The 22,391-nt window shown below is 27.7% G+C and overlaps 1 protein-coding gene across 1 annotated transcript in view; it reads left to right on the plus strand.

The window, feature by feature from the left end:
- Positions 1 to 22,391, plus strand: part of LOC117170087 (proline-rich receptor-like protein kinase PERK8) — a 42,121-nt gene that overhangs the window by 3,272 nt on the left and 16,458 nt on the right. Inside the window, exons 2-3 of the mRNA XM_033356610.1 lie at positions 32 to 153; positions 517 to 693. Coding sequence (XP_033212501.1) covers positions 32 to 153; positions 517 to 693 — 299 coding nt within the window. The remainder of the gene's footprint in view (positions 1 to 31; positions 154 to 516; positions 694 to 22,391) is intronic.

Consider the following 22,391-nt stretch of genomic DNA (forward strand, 5'->3'; position numbering starts at 1 on the left):
AAATCCTCCTCCTACTCCTTTTTACCTCCAGCTCTACAAACAACGCCACCACCATTACCTCCTCCACCATCTCCACATCCTCCACATCCTCCACCTCCTCCGCCTCCTCCAACTCCTTCTCTTCCTATCTTTCGATGTCCTACTAACTGGCGGGTAACTTGACGTTAGTTTAAAAGTGTTGTGAATCAGAGTTGTTAGAGAAGTTTACAATAAACGATTATTATTTCAACTGTACCAATGAAACTATAAATTAATGTCAGGGATGAGTATTGAAAATCCTCCTCCTGCTCCAACATCACCTCTAACCCCCCATCTCCTTCAGGTCCTCCACTTCCTCCTCCGCCTCTACCTCCTTCACCACCTCCACCACCAGCACCTCTTCATCTTCTTCTCCTCCTCATCCTATCTTTCGATGTCCTAATAACTGGCGGGTAACTTGAAAAATGTTCCAAAGACTTGTGGACCAGAGTTCTTAGAGAAGTTTATAATTAAAAATTATTATTTAAACTTCATCAGAGGGACTATGAATTAGTGTCAGAGAAGAATATTGGAAATCCTCCTCCTACTCCTCTTTCACTTCCAGCTCCACAACCAACGCCACCACCTTCACCTCTTCCTTCAAATCCTCCTTCACCTCCTCATTCATCTCCTCCTCCTCCTGCTTCTATCTTTCGATGTCCTACTAACTGGCGGGTAACTTGAAAAATGTTCCCAAGACCAGTGAACCAGAGTTCTTAGAGAAGCTTATAATTAAAGATTATTATTTAAACTGCACCAATGATACTATAAATTAATATCAGAGATGAGTATTGGAAATTCTCCTTCTCCTCCTTCACCCTCACCTTCGACGCGACCTTCACCCCCACCCCACCTCCTCTTTCACCTCATTCGATGTCCTACTAACTAGCAGGTCATTTGAAAAAGGTTTCAAAGCCTTGTGAACCAGAGTTGTTAAAGAAGTTTATAACTATGGATTAATCTTTAAACTTTACCAATGAGACTACAATTTAATTTTAGAGACAAGTCTTGGAAATCCTCCTATTCTGATATCTAATCTCTGCTTCTATGAATAAAAAATACTGAAACAACGCTTGCCAATTTTTTTTCTTGAACTCATACATTAGCATATAAGAAAAAAAAACATTCAATTTTTTTCATTTTCAAAATTCCTTAAATTTTCCCTGATTCTTCCCTGACCTGACTTTTATTTTCATAAACCAATAATATTTGAAGATCAGAACTCGAATCTTTTCTAATTTTTAATAAGAATTCAAGATTTTTAAACTTATCGACCTCAGGAAACCTGATAATGGACACTGAACAATTAATAGTACAGGCCTCGGACTCAGTTCAAAAAATAAAAATTTGTGTGAATAAGTACACAAATTTGATAAAATAGTGTCCAAATAGTGTCATAAAATTTGAAAGTATTATGCTTGTGTGTAGTCCCAAATCAAACAGTGTGGAATAGAAAATTTAATATATTAAAAAAAAAATTTCTGTTTTCTACCCTAATATATTTAACGGTCTAAATATGAACTTCAATGTTTATTTAAAATGAGTTTAACTTTAATTATTAATCAAATTTAATATCTGGTTCAAAATTGAATTATACTGCTGAAAATTCGACAATTTTGTTTTGGTTTAAATATCAACTATTATACTTTTTATTGAAAGCACAACTTTTCTGGTTAAAATTTAGAATGTCTTCTGAAAAATTTCACTTTCCCGGTTGAAAACTCAAATATTAAGTTACAAGTGTTTTGTTTAAATGTCTGTTTGGTTTGATAATACAACAGTCTGATGAAAATTTTCTTTCTTTTTGACTACAAATTTCTTTTATTGAATATTCAACTATTTTGTTGAACATTTAACTTTTTTTGTTTTAAAATTTATCTGTTGCTGTAAAAATTTCACCTATTTTGGTTAAAAATACAACTACCCGAATGAAAATTAACTTCCTGTCTTAAATGTAACGGGTTTGTAGAAAATTCGTATTTCAGCTCGCAAATTTTAAAACTTCGATCCAAATTAAGCTATTTTGTTAAAAAATGATTTATTTTGGTAAAAATTCTCTTTTTTGGGTGAAGATAAATCTTTTTCTTTGCGTGAGAAACATCAACTATTTATTTAAAAATTTATGAATTTTTTGAATATTTCTATTTTTGGTTAAAAAATTAAACTTTTGGTGGAAAATTCAACTATTTGTTTAGAAACGCATGTATTATGATGAAAATTCATCTCCTTTAGAAAAAAATGTACCTCTCTCGTTGAGAATTTATGTTTTTGTTAATATATTATCTATTTAATTTAAAATTCATATTTTTTTGGTGGAAATGTAATCTTTTTTCGTTAGAAATTCAAATGTTTGGTTTTAAATTAATTTGTTTTAGTTAAAAATTCATTTGTTTTGTTGTAAATTTATATTTGCTTCTTAAATCTGACTGTTTTTTTAAATTTTAAATTGAGTTTGTTTGTTTAAATATCAACATTCACATTTTTGGTAAAAATCCTTTTTTTTTCTTTAAACATTTATTTTTTAAACTAAACGTATAACCATTTTGTTAAAAAATCAACTCATTGGTTGTAAATCAAATTTTAATGCAAAAATTTAGTTTTCGTTGTTGAAAATTAAATTTTTTCACTATTCATTTAATTATATTGTTATAAATACAACTAAATGAATTTAAATTCCCTTCCTTGTAGAGAACTCAAATTTTCGGGTTGAAAATTTAAGTGTTTTATAACATCGTGGCTAGAATATTTAACAATTTGGTATAAAATTCTAATGTTTGGAAAAAAATGTAATTGTTTTGTGAAAAATTCATTTACTTAAAATTAATTCTCTTTGATAAAAATTTAAGTACTACATTTTTTGTAAGAAAATAATCTTTTTTATTTTAAAAATTCAATTCTTTAGTGAGAAAATTTTAGAAACGAAAAAAATATTAGGTAAAAATTATTTTAACAAAATTTGTTCTAATAGTAGAACCATTGTTCAAATTATTTGGTTGAAAAATTTATTTTATTAAAATTACTTTATTTCTTTGGGTAGAAAATCAACCTCCTTGATTAAAAATTCAACCATTTTGTTAGGAATTCATGTGTTTTATTAAGGAATCATCTTTTTGACAGAAAATTAATCTCCTTAGTCAAAAACTTATCTTTTTTGTTAGAAATGTACCTATTTATTTAGAAATTCGAACTTTGATATTTTCTGGTTAAAAGTGCAACTTTTTAGATGAAAATTAATCGGTATTGTTTAAGGATTCAACTATTTTCTTGGAAATTTCTTTTTTTGTCCAATTTAACTGCTTTCTATTTAAAATAAAAAAGCTTTTCTTTGTTAAGTGGAAACGCAAGGAAATAATGGCATAATGAGACAATTGTGAGAAAAAAAGTGTCAAATAGTGTCAATAGTGTGGTAAGTCTAAAGCCTACGGCCAAAATGTACAGTTTTTCTTATGAATCTTCTATGATTTTTGTTACAAATAAGACGATAAATTAATGTCAAGATAAAAATTATAAACCCTCCTCGTCCTCCTTCTCCTCCTTCACCTCCTCCTCCTCCCTCTCCTCCTTCATCTCCTCCCCCTCTACTACTTCTTCTCCTCCACCTTTTTCTTTTCTACCTCCTCCTCTTTTATATAAAGTCTTCTTCCACGAATAAACAATTACTGAAAATAGTTTCATCGCTTGAAAAAAAGTCCAATAGTGTCGGTAGTTTAGTGCATGCAAGGGTTATCGTAATTAGTAGTTCCTCTTATAGAAACTCACTGGCATTGGTTACAAATGAAGCTCAAAAATAAATGTCAAAGATATGTACTGGAAACCCTCCTCGTGCTTCTTCTTCTCCTTCACCTCCTCCTCCTCCTCCTCCTCCTTCTCCTTCTTCTTCTTCTTCTCCTCCACCTAGACCACCTCTTTCTCATTCACCTCCTCATTCTCCTCCTCCTATATTATATAAAATCTCCTTTTACGAATAAACAATTTCTGAAAATAGTTTAATCGCTCAAAAAAGTATCAAATAGTATCCATAATGTCGTGTGTCCGATACCTACCGTAATTTATAGTTCCTATAATCAAAGTTCCCTGACTTTTTTGTCTTTTTTGTCTAAATGTTGAAGAATCGAATTATATATTTTTTTTGACTGGTCACGAACTCAGGAAACCTGACAATAAGCACTGAACAGTGATGAGGGGTTGGGAGGTTGACGCGAGAATCTTCGTGGCATTTAACGACGATTTCGATCGTTTACGACTTTAATAATTTAGGCGCGTCTACACTCGCGACGCTCGACACGTTTTCGGTCGTAAAGCGCGCTGCTAAGTCTGTATTTATGGGGAAGAAGAGGCCGGCCAGCTTCTCCCTAAACCCTTTTTACTCTTCCTCTCTTTCAAGATCTGCTAAAGGCTCGACACCTTTTTTAGTGTGAACTACGATTGAATCAGAAAGGAGTAAAAAAAAGGACAACTTGTGCGCCAATCCTCGATTCGGACGTGAGAACTGTTTTTGAATCTCTGAGTAAGAGGACGGTCATAAGCTATCTTAACAATTTTTGACTCGCCCCCCCCCCCACAAAGACACACACACCCTACACCCCTAATAGAAATTGATTTCTAAAGAAAATAGTTCCAATTTTCACCCAATAAAGAAATTGTTGATCCAAAACGAATAATTTTTTGATAAAGTTGAATTTTCAACAAAATAGTACATTCTTGACCAAGAAACATTACTTTTCTATGCTAAAAGATAATGTTTGAATCCAAGCGACAAATGTTCAGGATAACAGTTGAATTTGTGAGAAAAAATGTGCTTTTAATAAATTAGTTAAATTTTTTAAAATAATAATTAAATTTTTCACAAAATAGTATCATTTTCACCCTGCAAAGGTGCACTTTCAACCAAATGACTTTAATAAGCTAGTTGCATTTTCAACAAAATAATTCAATTTTTATTCGAATATATAAATTTTTCATTCATAATGATGCATTTTTAGCCAAAAGTGCGAATTTAAAAAAAAAAGATATATGCTACTATAAAAGATGAATTTTCATGACAGATGGAAAAATTTGAAAAAGAATATTTGTATTTTCGACCAAAAAGATAACTCTAATAAAACAGAAATAACTTCCAACAAAATAATTGAATTTTTGACCAAATAACAGAAGTTTGAATCTACAAAAATAAATTTTGTAACAAGGGAAAAATTTTCAATCAAGTACTTAAATTTTCAACTAAAAAATAGAAATTTTCAAACAAAAATTAAATCTTTAAGGTTTTAATTAAAAAATTAGTTTTTAACAAAAACAAAACGAATTTTCAATTACCTACATTCAAGAAAGAAAGACGAATTTTGATCAAAATAGTTGAATCCTTAACAAAAAAGATGAATTTTCAACAAAATATTTGAATTTTCTACCAAATAGCAGAATTATCAATTTAAAAAGGATACATCTGTAACTAAAAATGAAATAGTTAAATTTTCAGTAAAAAATTAATTTTTAACGTAAAAAACGAATTATGAAGGTTATATGAATTTATTTACAAAAAAGTCCAACTTTAACCAAGGAATTTTAATTTTTACCAAATTTTTTATTCTTCAAGCCAAAAAGACAATTTTCTAGCAGAGGTTTTACATTATAAATAAAAAAATAAATTTATGAACAAATAGCTGAATTTTAAAAAAAATCTCGAATCTTCGCCGAAAAAATGCATCCCTGGACTTGCTGCGGATTGCTACAGATTATTATTATTTTTTTTTTATAATTCTATAATTTAGTAAATCGGGTCCAACACTCACCGAGAACGAAGCCAGTAGAACTCATCTACGCTCCTTCAAGTTCCTTATCTTCTGTAAAAACACAAGCAGGCTGGTTATTACACATATTTAGAAAAAATTGGAATAAAAAAAAAGATTTAGTATACCAACAAATTTTAAATAAAAAATAAGGTACAGAATACCAAAATTGAATTGGAATAACAAATAAAAAAAAAGGATTTGAAATAGCAAAAAAGATTTGGAATGCCAAGAAAGATATGGAATACTAAAACAATTTCGAATAACGAAAGAGATTTGGAATACAAAAAAAAATATTTTAAATAGCAAAAAATATTTGGAATATCATAAAAGACAAATAAGGTTCAATTTTCAACACCGGAACTTCTTTACCAAAAAAGATTAATTTTAATTTTTATCAAACGAGATCAATTCTCAAACGAAAAACATAAAATTTTAACAAAAATATTCAAGTTTTAAGATAAAAAACCTAAATTTCTACTAAACACTTGTATTTTTATTCCGAAAATATGATTTTTCAAGTAAAAAGTGAATTCGAAATGAAATCATTGAATTTTACATTATTAATTGGTAATCACAAATGGAATATTTCAATTTGCAAATTAGTTCAACTTTTAAACAAAGAGTTGCATTTTTAATTAGGACGATTATTTGCTATTAAAAATGAGGAATTTCCAGCAAAATATAAAAAATGTTACGAAAATTGTTACAATTGCAACTCTACAAATATTTAATTTTCAACCTATAATAGGCAGTTCAATTTTCAATTTGTAATATTAATTTTCAACTGAACGAGAAAAGACGCATGAAAAAAATTAAATCTTTAAACAAAGAGATCAATTTTCAAAAAATAGGATTAATTTTCTACCCAAATAGATAATTTTTGAACAAAGCAGTTATTTTCTGATGCAAAAAAGTGCAATGTTTTAAAACACAGGTAACCCTCAACCGAAAAAGAATAATTTTCAACAAGAAAGTTAATTTAAAATTCAGAAAGATACATTTTCAACCAAAAAGTTTAATTTTCAACAAAAAATACAATCCTGAAATTTTCAGCCTAAAAAAAATTTCCGACAAAAAAAACTAATAAAAAAAAAGCTAAATCTTCAAGGTAACTGATAAATTTTTCGCGAACAGGATTAATTTTCTGACCGAATGGAAAGATTACAAAGAAACATTAACTTTCTACCACATAGCTAAATTCTCAACGTAAGTAATAAATTTTCGGCGAACAGGATTAACTTTCTAACCGAATGGAAAGATTGAAAAAAATAATAATTTTCTACAACATAGTTGAATTTTTTATTTCTAAAGAAAGAATTTAAAACCAAATATGAAATAGGTCCATTTTCTGATAAAAAATTTAATTTTCAACTAAAAACCATAAATTTTCAAACAGATAGTTTTGAAACAAATAGTAGTTAATTAACAACAACCAAATGATTTTTTAAGAAAAGATGTAATAGTTGTCACTCACAAAAATGTTTTAAATTGAAATAAAAAAATAGTTGAATTCAACCGGAAAGAACGAATTTTCCAGAAAATGGTTTAATCATCCAACAAAATTCATTAATTTTCAACCAAGTTTTTTCAGAAAGCATGAAGTTTCAATCAAAAAGATTAATATTCCACTTAAAATTCGCAACAAAAAACCAATCTAAATTTTAATAAAATTGTTAATCTTTCAACTAAAAATACGAATTTTTAACTAAAATGATGAATCTTAAAAAGTATATACATTTTCATTAGAAAAGTTCAACATTCAACCAAAGAGATGAACTTTTAACTAAAAAAGATAATTTTTTAACCAAAAATGAATGAAATGTTCAGCGAAATAGTTAAATTTTCAACCAGAGATGATTCTTAATAGAAAACAAAATTGTTTACCAAAGTAGTTCAATTTTCACGTAAGTTGTTGAATTCTTGATCCGCACAAAAGTTGACTTTCTGTCAAAATAGTGAACTTTTTTTTAACTAAGTATTTAAATTTCTAACCAGATAGTAGAATTTTTAACCAAACATGATGTATGCAGAATTGAAACATAGCAAAAAATAAGAATATTTAAAAAAGAGGAAAATAGTTTTAACTCGTTATTCCTTGTTCGATAGATATTTATATAAAATTGTATTTATTTTCGTATTTAAAAATGGGACGGGGCACAGTGGGAAAAAGTAGATTTTTTGGTTCACAATAGGATTCGGCTGAACCTGTGGACCGATTTGGATGTTTAAAAAAAAGCTAATAAAATTTAATAGAAAGTTGCCGAGTCTAATTTTTAATTTAGTTTTTCAATTTTTTATAAATAAATAAATATAAAGAAAAAATGGCAATCTTTTCTATTTGACGTTCCCGATGCTCGTCAATAATAGGAACATTTTTGTAATCACCGAAGTGCAAAAAATTTGAATGTAAACAATATTTTAATTAAAAAAATTTCTCTGAAAACTATTCTTGTTAATATTATAAACAAATTTAGTAAGTAAATACATTATTCAGACATTTGTCGTCAGAAAAGTTCGTATTTTTCGATACCAATTTTTTTAAACTAGGAAATTCTTTTTTTTCAATGCTAGTCCTTTTAATTAGGAAAATAATGATAATTTTAGCAACATCCATCACTTATTAATTTTTAAAACAAATTTAAGAAACAAATGCATTCTTCAGGCAACTGTTGACGAAAAATTCGTTTTTTTCGATGCCAGTCCTTTTAATTGAGAACTTCATGTTAGTTTCAACAACATTCATAATTAGTTCATAAATTTTATGATTTTTAAAATAAATTTAATAAATAAATGCATTATTCAGGCATTTGTCAACGGAAAAGCTCGTTTTTTTCAATTTCAATAATAGGATCTATATTTAATCGTAGAAAATGATATCAGTTCACGATTATGTAAAGATGAATAGTTTACGACAAAAATAATCATAAGTATTTGGTTCAGGGAGATGAGATGTCTTGGTGAAGCCGGACTGACATTCAAAAAAACGAGTTTTTCCATCGAAAAATGATCAAATAATGCATTTGTTTATTAAATTTTTTAGAAAAATTTAAAAAATTATCAATAAATGATGAATTCTCTGAAATTATCCTGAGCTTTCTAATTTAAAAAAATTGACATCGAAAAAACCGAATTTTTCTGACGAAAATGACTGAATAATTCATTTTGTTATTAAATTTGTTTATAATATTAACCAGAATATTGTTCAGAGAAATATTTTTGATTAAAATATTGTATCCGCGCGAATTTCATGCAACATAACTTAAAAAAACGTTAAATTATTGAAAAATACAGAAAACACATTTTCAACAAATAGATTGTTTATAAAAATTTTTGTTGTTCATTGTATCATAATAAAATATCTTTATATAATGTATATCAATGAACCGTCAGTAATTACAACAATTTTTCTATTTTTGACGAGCACCGGGAACGTCAAATAGACAAAATAGAAATTTTTTCGTCATATTTATTTATTTATAACAAAATTGAAAAACTAAATAAAAAATCAGACTCGACAACTTTCTTTGAAATTTTATCAGCCTTTAAAAAAATCGGTCCACAGGTTTAAGCGCAATCGTATTTTGAAAATGCATGGGATAAATCACTTTTTTGTATTTTTCGAATAACTGTTTTAGGGTTAGGAAAAAGTTGACATTAAAGTTATAAGACTTGTAGAGAACTTTTTAACGAAGAATTTGACCTATTATAGATATGGGTTTGACGCCCCTAACCGACCCCCACGGTGCCCTCAAAAATACCCTTAAATCAAAAAAAGTACAGTCTTCAGGAAATTGACACTTTTAGGCAGTTTGTTTTCCTTTTTTTCGGAAATCATTAATATAGGTCTATTGGAATGTTTGCAAATGTTCTTCAGTTAACTTGCGTTTATTTAAATAAATTAGATTTGTTTAAATATCGAAAATTCATCTAAAATATGTTTTTGGAGAACGGAATGACAGTTTATTATCTCAAAAAGACTTTATTTATATCCAAATTTCTCCCTATTGTTTAAATAATTAATAATTATTATCAATTTCCAACTTTTTTCAAATTATGCTAGAAAACTCAGCTTTTCTTGTAATAAACCTATAGATTTTTATTTCAAGGTATCTTGTCTACATAATCTAATAAATCCTTAATTATTGAAAAAAATCCAATTTGTTTAAACAATTTTTTTTCAATTTGTCTAATATTCGTTTTTTTTTAGATCGGACTGGCCAACTATTATTTTTAAGTGACATTATTCATATTTTCAAATAATTGTAATGTAGACTGAAATCAAAATTGATAAAAAAAATACGGTTTTACTTTTTTTGGATTTCGAAACGATGTGGGGGGATCGTTTGTAATTATTTAAAAGTCGCCATTTTGGACCACCCGAATGTGGAAGTTCCCAAAAAGACATGAGCGACAAAGTTCGGCAAAAAAGGTTTACGTACCAAAATTCAGCACACTGCATCAGGGTATAACTGCTGAATTGGGGCACTGCAAGTGGGTATACGTTTCCAAGGTTGTGAAATTAAAAGGAAATCATTGCCAAAGTTTGGCATTCTAAGAAGGTAATAATAGAAAGTGGAGAAATATTTCATTGATTGGAAGAACCTGATTCGGGACAGACGTCTCGGTGCAATTAGGCGACATTAATTAGCTGTTAGCATAACAATGCCTGGGCATCATTGGAGTGGAGACCTACTACCTCGGTGGGTCTGGGCCTTCATAAATTTACATGTCTTTGGCTGCGAGAATCATTTTTTACAACAGTTAAGAACGACCCTGAAATGTGTTTGTGTATGCGTGTGTGTGTATATTTGTATGAGTGGGGATGTGTGTGTTTGTAGACCTACAGCATCGCCATATTACGGGTCCCCATGGTGTTGCTCATAATAACCATCGATATCCCTTCATCTTTCTCATTCTCACTATCATACTCATAGGAACTCTTTCTTTCGCTGAGGAAAAAGAGGTTCGAGTTCGATCTCGTTAACTCGTTGCGAGCCTCCTATTCTTCGGGCTTGAATTTTAACTCTGCTTACATATTTTTTGCGGAGTGTGTATTGTACAGAACGCAGGTCTCGGACTCATTTAAGAAAATTTTTAAATATTACATCAAGAAGTTGAATATTTTTTTATCTGATACAGATTGTCAGAGTGACCCCCGAACATCATTTTCAAAATTCCCTCACTTTTGCCTGATTTTTGTCCTGGATCAGTTTCTCATTTTACCTGACCATATATTATCCAAAACATTAATATAAAAATCGAAATAACAAAAAAATATAATAAAAAATTTATTCACTCATTTATTCATCTATTTGAAGGTGTATTTTTAACAAAATAATAACATTTTTAAAGGAAAAAGAAACAAGAATTTTCAACTGAATGCATTCATTTTGAAAAAAACAGTCAAATTTTCAATTAGAAAAAAAAACAGAAAATTTCTAACAAAAACGAAAACTTTACATTTTTAGCCGCAGGGATGAATTTTCAACAAAATAATTATATTTCCTGCCAAAGAGTTGAGTTTTCAACAAAATAATTATGTTTTCAACCAAATATTTGAGTCTTCAATTTTCAAAGATGAATTCTTAAGGAATAAGGCGAATTTTCAACGGAGAAGATTAATTGTCTAGCACAAAAACACGAATCTTTAAGAAAATATAAAAATTTTCAATCAAATAATTGAATTTTCCACACAGAAAGATATATTTTTTACAAAAAATGAAATAGTTGAATTTATGCAAACTCCTTCTAAAATAAAAACAAGAATCCAACGACCAAATTTGGACCACAACGAACAAACAAAAAAAAACAAAAAGCTCCCATTATATTCTGAAAAAAATTTTTTAAATAGAATAATTTTCGGACAAAAATAAAAAAGAGGAAAGAAAAATTAAACGAAAGAAAGAAAAAAAGAAGGAAGGGGATGTGTTTGGCTGCCTTCTCATTTTTCTTTCCTCTTTTTTATTTTTGCCCGAAAATTATTTTTTTTTCAGATTACAATTGGAGTTTTTTGTTTTTGTTTGCTCATTGTGTTACAAATTTGGTCGCTGGATTCTTGTTTCTTTTTTAACAGGAGTTTGCATCAATTTTATTGCTGGACATTAAATAGGATTTTAAATTTGGATTTTAATCTAATTTAAACTTCTTAAATTTTGATAGTTGACTTTCCGACAAAATAGTGAACATTTTGATCATAGAATTTATCATTGTTTTGGTAGCAAATTTATTTTTATATTTGAAATTTCATCTCTTTGGTTTAAAAATCACCTGTTTGTGATTTTATTGGTATCAGATTAGTCATTTTAGTATAAAATTCATCTCTGCGGTTCAAAATTTGAATATTTTGTTAAAAATTTACCTTTTTGGTAGAAAATCAAAATTTATGAGTTGGAAATTCGACTGTTTTGTAAAAAATTCTTCCATTTGGTTGAAGAATTGACCTTACAGTTAAAAGTTAATTTAATTTGTTAAAAATCTATTCTTTTGAATGAAAATTCAACATTTTACATGAAAATTGATCTATTTGGTTGAAAATTGGACCATTTCTGTTAAAAATTCGATTTCTTGCTTGAAATTTAATTTTTTTGGCCGATGGATTAAAAGATATGATTTTTTTGTTTTGAAAATTCATCTTTTGAGTTAAATATTTTTCTATTGGTTTATAAAGGCAATATTTTCGTTGCAGATTCATTTTTATAGTTGCAATTCAATCTCTTTGCTAGAAAATTCATCTGTTTTTAAAAAAATTCATCTATTGTTGAAAAGTGGTATTTTTTTGTTAAAAGTTAAAATATTTCATTCCGTTTATAAAAGATTCGATGGTAAAATAAATGCGAGATTAAAATTCTGCTTATAATTTTCTCAAAATTCCTATATTATAATAAATTAAATATTTAACAAATATTTTAAACAGTGAAAAGTGGTAAACGGTAAAGGAAAAATGAAAAATATAAAAGGGGGAAAGCTCCGTCAATCAAATTTCCAAGAAGTTCACGCTTGTCATAAAAATCTGAACGATAAGCGACGAGTTTGAAATTAAGGAAAAAAACCATTTTTTTGTACCCAAGTAATTTCTTTAAATGAAAAAATCTTTTTTTCTGCGTGAAGTTCAGAGAGGGAAACGGGAAAAGTAGAAAGTTGAAAAGGGCAAAGGGTAAATAGCAAAGGCAAAAGGCGAAGGTTAAAGAGGAGAGGGTAAAAGTTAAGGGGTAAAGAGCAAAAGATGAACATTAAGAATCCTCTTTCTGCTTGAATCCTGAAGAGTGTAAAGGGTAAATTATAAGAATAAGGGTAAAGGGTAAAGGGTAAGGGACTAAGTGCCATGGGTGAATTGCAAAATGCAAAAGGGGAAGGTTAGAGGGTAGAGGGTAAGGGGTAAAGAGAAAAAGATAAAGGGTAAGAATCCTCTTTTTGTTTGAAGTTTTGTAGAAGGAAAAAGGGTAAAGCAGAAGGTGGAAAAGGGTAAGCAGTAAATGGCAAAGCGCAAGGGGAAAAAGGCGAATTGTAGAGGGTACAGGATGGAGTGTAAAGGGTAAATGTCAAATGGAAAATAAAAATGAAAAAAGAAAAATCAACAAAAATTTTGATTGAAACAAAACAAACATTTCTTTGAGTAAAATTAATTTTGTTATAATCAAAGAATTTGTCTTCTGAGTAAAGTTCGGAAATGTTTATAGAAATAAATATACAATAAAGGGTAAATAAGCGGTTAGTACATTTGCGTTTGTGTTCAGAGGCGTCTTTATACCTCGTCGTTGAAGGTGGATTTTTTTGTTTTGAATGGCTCGTATTATACCATAGGATAGGGCAATGCATTCGAGGTGTGCTTGTTTGTGTTTACTTGTGTGAGTATAATGCACGAGTGGGCGACTATGAAACGAGTAACCGAACATTCAAAATGGATGTCTCTCGCTTCGCCTCGAATTAATAAACAGCAACAAATGACTGCCTATATCTTCCTCTTTACCGACCAACTAACATACCTTGATGTGTAGTGTAGAACCCTCTCTCTTTAATACTTGCTGGTTTTATCAAATGGGAGGGCAATTCGTAACCAGTCAGTCCGATTTCAACGAGCTTGTAGTCGATTGATTTTGGATATGTTCAGTCATTTATAAAAGCAAAAGATTATTCAGACGTATTATAATTATATAATTTATTAATGCTAGCAACATCATTTTAAATACAAAAAAGGTTTCGAATATTTTATTTATTATTTTTCTTCCCTTTTTGGATTTATTTATCCCTTCCCAAATCCTCAATTACCAAAAAACTATCAGAATAAACTTTCGGGCAATCCCTGAACATTTTGTCAGAGAAGTGGAAAACTGCAGAAAACTAAATCTCGTGCGCATCGTTGGTTGCCGACAGACGAGTTTGGATTTCGAATTTTGATAGCATCGACTAAAATCATTAATCATTGGCAAAAATAAGCTATAAGCAGCGAAAACGCGACTAAGGGAGAATGACGAAAGGTCACCCATCCGAGCGCTAACCACGACTGTCAGGCTTTGAAATTCAAGAACTCGACGAGTTGAGGCTCATATTCCAGCTACTGCTGTAGGGTTTTTTTTATGATTATTAACATGTTTTTAAGATTATATGAATATAACTTTTCTAAGTTTCTTGAAAAAATTAAAAAATATTTTTGATTTTAGATATGTCCAATTAAAATTGCAACAATAAGTTAATCAATAATCATATAGTTAAATTTTCGACAAAAAATGTAATAGTTGATATTTACACGCAAAAAGATTTATATTTCAAATTAAAAACAATTGAAATGATCTCAGTAAAGAAATCTCACAAAATAGTTGAATCCTCAAAAAAAAAATTAAATTACAACACTTTCAAACAGCTTCATTTTTAACCAAAAAGATTAAATATTTTCCAAAAGAGATGAATTTTCTACAAAACGATCCGGCCCCCATTCTGGATGCCTAGATCTGGGCCCTGTTGGGTAGGGTGTTTCATTTAAGATCTGGCGCTAGACAGATTACCCTACTGAGGCCGCATGTTTCCCGATTGGGACCCGACCAGTACCCCACCAACAATTCAGCACGGGAAATGGAAAGAAAAAAAATAATCCACATGATTTTTTTTACATAATTTTAAAAATTGTTTGTTAATTTTTGGAAATCTTACGAAGACTTAGAATATTTGTATTCTTATCAAAACTTCTAAACATTTTTAAACAGCTTTTCATTTAACGCGAATTATTCCGTATACACTTTTCTCAATTTTGAAAATCTTTTGTAACGTTTTAAAAGAATTTCTAAGTATTTGCCAGAAATCCTGTAAAAAATTAATTAATTATATTGACACCCTTCAAACTATCAAAAACCTCAAAATTTTAATTCGAAATTTTCAAAAATATTGTTTTAAGTTTTTTTCAATTTTGGAAAGTTTTATATTATTTTTGCAATTGTTGAAAAATTTCGAAATATCATATCAAAATTATTAAAATTTTTCCTTAAATTCTGGAAAAGTTCTCCAAAATAAAAAAATTAACTACAAATCTTTCAAATTCTTCATTGATGATCTTGGAAATTTTTGTGTATGTTTTGAAATCTTTTTAAACATTTTCTTAAAAAAAACTTAAAAAAATATCACTTATATTTTTCCAGAAACCTTAGGATTTTTCAAAATGCCCTAAAATATTTTTATATCCTTTGAAAATACCTTCAAATTACTTAAATAAATTTCTAAAAACTTGAAATATATTTTTTTAAAGTTCGAAAATATTTTTAAACTTTTAAAGTCTTTGTATACCCGTTGCACTATACTATATATCCTAAAGTATTATAAAGCTTTAAGTTCTTTAAAACATTTGTAAATTCCTTGAAATATTTTTAAATATCATAAAATCTTATAAATACTGTGAAACTGTTTCAGATCTTCAGAAATTCTAGGAAATTCTTTTCAATCTTTTCATTTTTTCTTTTCAGTCATTAAAATAATCGTAAATCCTTTGAGATTTTTTAAATCTCTTTAAAATGTCTTAAAGTTTTTAAAACACCCTGAAATATTTTTAATCCTTTGGAATCCTTCAAATTAGTGAAAGTAATTCAGAAATTCTTGGAGAAATTTACAATTTTCAAAATTATGGATTAATATATTGAAAAAACAGACTCACGTGATTTTTTAATTTAAAAAAGTGAATATATTTAATTTGTTTCAAAAAGTGATTTGGAACTCAAAAAAAAGACTGAATCTGACTGTATCGCATCCCTGATTATTCTCCACAGTTACTTAAATTTCTTATTGCAGAAAATCCTTGAATTACCAATTTATTTTCAAAAATTCCTCAATTTCTAGGTTTTTTTTTTTGATCTGGGGTAAAAAATTTGGAAAAGGATAAGAACAAAAAGCATAAAAATAAAAAAATGTTTTTACAAAGTCTAGAGTGACAAGCTGTAATTCGCTGATCAATCTTTTAATTAAGAGTAGTTGTAGTGAATTAGAATTTATAAACCGCACGAATTGAACTTTGATGTGAAGGAATGATTGACTGCGCATAAAACTTGTCTGGAGACACGATTTCCTTTTCCAAGGATCTTAAAGCACGAGTGTAATTAAGCAGTTCTCCACAATTATGATGCTAATGAAAGGGTATATTGAACCTAGATTCAATTTATTAAATAAAATTTCTATACTAATATTATTGGAATATTTAAATTAAATCTTAACCTAAAGAGCGCTAGATTATTTACAGATTGTAAGACTTAAACAAGAAAAACATCTTTAATTCGAATTAGTTTACTAAAAAATGTTTCTGTTAAACAAAAAAGTGTGTTGTAATGTAGTCTGATTTTAACAAAATTTTAACTATAGTAAAAAAAGCTTTATTTTTATTCAATCAAATTTCATTAGATTAAAAAAAAATTATACGAATTCAACAAAAGCTATGTTTAAAATAAAAAAAACTTGTTTACCCCAATAGGAAAGAAATAATTTGTTTAAATTTAACAAAAAAATTTTTCAGATTCAAATAAACTTTGTGTGAATAAAATAATATTTATTTAAATCATTTTATACTGAGAGATCAATTTTCAACCCAAAGAGAGACGAATTTTCAACAAAATATTTTAAATTTTATCCAAGCAGTCAGCAGTGAAATCTTTAAGCCAAAAATATGAAATTTTTTTTAAGACAGTTGATTTTAAACAAAAATGTTTATTTTAAACCAAGAAATATGAATTTTCGACCATAAACGACGAATTTTCTACCGAAAGGTTTAACAAGTAGAATGTAATGATAAAAAGTAGTTTTTAACAAAATAGTTTAATCCTCAACTGAATAGATGAATTTTGAATCAGTAACGTTGACACTTGAACCAAATAGTTTATTTTCCAACAAGAAAGATATTTTTTGAAACGAAAGTTGAATCGTCAAATTTTCACTTTAAAACTAATTTTCAACAATAAAAAAACTAGTTTTCAACTAGTTGAATTTGAGCAAAAATATGAATTTTTAATTAAATAGTTGAATCCTCATCCAAAAAGGTGATTTTGTTTTAAACAATATTAATTTTTCAACCAAATAGACGAATTTTTAATAACATGTGTACATTTTTCGGCCGATAGCTAAATTTTCAACTTATAAAAGAGAAATTTCGAACTTAAAGTGAAAGAGTAGAATTTTCAGATTAAAAAATTCATTCGAAGCCAAAAAACGAATTTTCAACAAAAAATTTAAATTTGAACCAAAGATGTGAATCTTACACAAAAATTAATTTTTAACAAATTACTTTAACTTTCAACCAAGTAATTGAATTTTTAACAAAAAAGCTTAATTTTTAACTGAAGTAGTTTAATTTGATTCTAAAAAGATTAATTTTTCACCAAGAATATTAATCTTCTACCAAAGACGAACTTTTAACAAAATACATCAATTTTATAAGAAAATGATTGCATTTAAAAGAAGGAAAATATTTTTCAACAAAAAGCTTCATTTTCTACCAAATAGTTAAATAATCATTAAATTAGTACAAAAGTCGTATGATTTTTACTCAGATAGTTTAACTTTAAACCAGAAATATAAATTTTTATTAAAAATTGTAATTTTTTAACACAGAAATTTTTTCAGTCTTTACCTAAGTAGTTGATTCTTTAAACAAAAAAAGAGTAATTCACAAAGAAACCAATAATAGTTGATATTTCAAAAAAATATATCCTAAAGCGATAAATTTTGAACTAAAAAATTAATTTTCGACAAAAAGTAGAAATTTGAACAAAATACATGTCAATTTTTAAAAAGAAAAGATCACTTTACAATAAAAATAATAACTTTTAACAAAAAATCAAACCGTTACATTTTGAGTTAAACAAATTAATTCTCATGCAAAAAAATCAACCAAATACAGTTACACTTTCGACCGAAGAGATACATTTTTAACTACAATTAGGAAGCTTACAGAAAACTCATTCTTCAAAAAAATTATAATAATAACATTTTTAACCAAACAGCTGACTTTTAAAAAAATAGTTGTACCTTCAACTAAATAATAAAATATATAACCATTTGGTAAAATATTTATCCAAAGAAGATAAATTTTAAACGAAAATATAATAGTAAACTTGTTAACCAAAATTAGTTGAATCTTTGTACTATACTATTGAAAATAGGAAAATCAAAGAATTCTTTAAAAAATTCTAATGGCCTCTTCCGGTACTTTTTTACTAAAAAAAATCCTCCTCAAAATAAAAATAAAATTATGTTGGACGATTTCGATACTGTTGTCCTACGCATGTCCCATCAGCACTCGTAAAAATTTCGAAAAAAAGAAAACTGAACTTGTTTATTACTTTCGCCCCATAAATAATTTAGGGCAGGTACTTTTTCCCCTAATTTGACTTTTAAACTTTTTAAAGAAAAGGTGGCGCATAAGTACTGATTTGTCTCATACCTATTATTTTAGCTGGAATATCCGGGATCCCTATGGGATCCCAATATGACTTTTTTTTTTGGAAATCCAGATTGGGTTCGCAATTAATCTATTTCTAAATTAGAAGCTTAAAATAAAGCCAGTGAAAATGAATGATTACTAATCAAAAATTTTTTTAAATAATGAAAAAAAATCTAACTAGGCCCGGATGTGAACCGATGTCGCCAGTGGCGTTAGCCACTTACGCTACCGCCACAGTCTATCCTTTCTTGTTTCGCTCAACTCCACTCCCCTCATGAATAGTTGCGTTCCCAGTTCAAATCCGGGCCGAGGTAGATTTTTTCTCTCTTTAAAAAAAATCATTGGACCAATAATCAGCAAAATTTAACATTAGCAGCTAATTAGTTATCATGAGCGAGAAAATAAAATCAAGACTCTTAAGACACAATTAATTATATCATATAAGGAGAGAAGGGATAAAAAAAAAAAAAGACTCGTTAATTGTCGCTTAATTAACAATACTGCGTAGGCTCTGGTCAGGTTGCATCACGTTTCTCATACGCGCTTAAAGCCGGACCTTTTACATTAATTAGTTATTAACGGTGCGGCCATAATTACAAATGCAAATTGGTCCCGTAATTCTATTCCGTCATTATTTCCCCGGAGGTTTCACAAGTCCACCTCCGCGAGTACTTTTACTCCTCCATCACTCTGCGTCGTTCACTTCAAATCGAGTGAGAAAATACACAGGGATAACTGAGAAAAAAAGGGAAAATTGGGTAATTTTTCAAAAAAATGGGAAACAATTTTCCTATAATAAGTTGAATTGTTGTTTTAATAATTTTGAAAGATTTGCAATAATTTCTGTTAATCAAGAATTTATTATTTTAAACTGGATACACTTATTGGTCGTTAATAATCACTTTCAACCAAGAAAGATGAACTATCAACTAAAAATATAACTAATTTTAAAAAAATTAATTTTTGAACCAAAATGACGATTTTTCTATTTAAAAAGACAGAGTTTTAACAAAAAAGTTGATTTTTCAACCAAATAATTGCTTTTTTAGCCGGATAGTTAAAGCTGTAATATGTATTTTTAACCAATGTTCGAATTTTCAAAGGAATGAGATTTAAATTCAATAAAAAACAGTTGGAATTTCATCAAGATAGTTGCATTTTTAAGGCAACAAAACGATTTTTTTTAATGCATTCAAATTTGTAATCCGAAAAGTTGAGGTCTCAAAAAGGCAGTTATAATTTTTGAAAAAGAAAGCTGACTTTTCTACTGTAACAGAGGGATTTTCAACCCAAAAGGACTTTTTCACACATAGATAAAATTTTAACCAAAAATATGTCTTGCATACAGACGTTTAATTTTCAGCAAAGTATTTGAATATTTAATCACATAGCAGCAATTTAATCTACAAAGATAAATTTTCCGGCGAATGACGAATTTTTAACCAAATAGTTGTATTTTTTTTCTAAAAGTTAATTTTCAACACCGGAAAATATGAATTGTCAACAAAAAAAAGTTAATTTATAATCAAGTAGTTTATATTTTAATCAAAAACGATTTTTATTTTAAATCATAGATAGTGAAATTCTATGCTAAAAATGCATTTTCAACAAAAAAGTTGAATCTTCAACAAAAACAGATAAATATTTGCAGCTACAGGGTTGCATTTTTAACGAAATGGATTAATCTTGAACTAGAAAAAAAAATTTCAATAAAGACATAAATTTTCAACAAAAATTGAAATAGTTTTATATTCGGTCAAAACATCATTTCTCAAACGAAAAAAAAAACTATGTTTTAACGAAAAAGTTAAAATTTCATCTGAAGAAATTAATTTTTAAACAAACATATATATTGTTATCAGAAAAGACGAATTTTCAACCAAATAAATTAGTTTTTAATCACATAGTTGAATTTTCAACAAGAAGAGATGTATTTTAAATAAATAAAATATACATTTTTAACCAAAAATGGAACAATTACGTTTGCAGTTAATAAAATTAATTCTCAAGAAAAAAGACAAATTTTCAACAAAATATTTAAATTTACAACCAAAGAGATGTATTATTAAATTAAATGATGAATATTAAAAATATTAAATTTCAACAAAATTTATCAATATTCAACCAAATAGTTGATTTTTAAATAAAATAATAACATTTTTAACCAAATAGTAGAAATTTTGACTAAACAGAAGCCAAGATAATATATCACTAAACAGCAACGAAGGGAGAGAAAAAAATTTATTTGTACCTTAGGAAGAAAGAAACAATATTTTTATAGCAAATATTATAGCTTATAGATAAATTTTTCATTCAAAAAGATGGATTTTAAAAAGAATTTAATTTTCGACCGTAAAAACTAAATAATTCAATTTTTAATAAAACAGTGAAACTTTTTAAACAAATTCTTGGACTTTTAATTAAATTCCTTCATTTTTAACCTAAAAAGATAAAATTTTAAACAAATAAGTAAATTATACACAAAATGGTTTGTTTTTTTCATTTAGAAAAAAAACAATCTTTTTATAACAAAGTATATAGTTTCTGAATAATGGTAAATTTTATTAAAATCATTTTTCTCATTGAAGAGACTAAATTTTTTTAAATTCAATATACTTTGGTAATTGAAGTTTCGTTCGCGGAAATATAAAAAAGCCCAAGAAAATATAAAAAAGCCCAAGAAAATATAAAATTTGTTTAGGAAACAATTTTCATATTTTTAAATCTTTCTCATCATTAAGAATATTAACTCTATAAAAAATTCCTTCATTAATAAATAAATCGTTATACCTGTAAGTTTAAATAAATATTGATCTCCAAGACTTGATATTTCATCCTTATACTAAGCGAATTGAAAACTGATCAAGTGCTGGATGAACGGAAAGTATTTTTATTTTTATTTTAAAATATTAAAAACAAACTATTCGAAAATGCTTGATGAGAAATTTATTAATATTCAAAGTTCTACCAATTTTTGAAACAAAATCTATTGAAATTTCATGGAATCTTTCAAAATAATTAAAAATGTTTAAAATCCTTTGAAAATTTTCAAATTCCTTCATAATCTTAAAAAAAATTTTAATCTGTGAAAATCCCTTGAAATAAAATTTAATTTATTCCTTTATGTTCTCGGTCAGCCAGACACACTTTTTTTAAGTTTCTTTTTTTTCTATTTCTTTTCTAGAAAAAAGCTAATTTTGTTAATTTCATGTTGTGCGATATTGTCAGAAATTTAACGAGATGATTTTTACGCGTTAGAACGAGAGTGTAAAAGTAATGACCCTCGTTTACACAACGCTGTAAAAGGAAGCAGTTGTTAAGTGAAGAAGGGCCTTAATGAGTCATTCCGTTTACCGTGTTGACAGAAATTATCCATTTTTATTTCACTATCCAATTTTTATTCCTCATTTTTTTCAATGTTCAACGCTCTAAGTTTAATTTCATTTATTTTTAAAGCTTCCAATTCCAAATAATATAATGTTCAATGCTTTTAAAATAATTTAACTTGAATTTGATGTAAATCAAGTAATAAGGGGCCATTCATATACCGTGGACAATTTTTTACTACTTTTTGACTACCCCCCTCCCCCCTCATGGACAGCCGTGGATTTTTGACGAACGAATTTTAAAGAAAAAGTCGCGAAAAAAAATTATAATTAAACTAAAAGTTATATTATGCG

The sequence above is a fragment of the Belonocnema kinseyi genome, chromosome 3 (assembly GCF_010883055.1).
Source record: "Belonocnema kinseyi isolate 2016_QV_RU_SX_M_011 chromosome 3, B_treatae_v1, whole genome shotgun sequence".
NCBI classification, from domain to species: Eukaryota; Metazoa; Arthropoda; class Insecta; order Hymenoptera; family Cynipidae; genus Belonocnema; species Belonocnema kinseyi.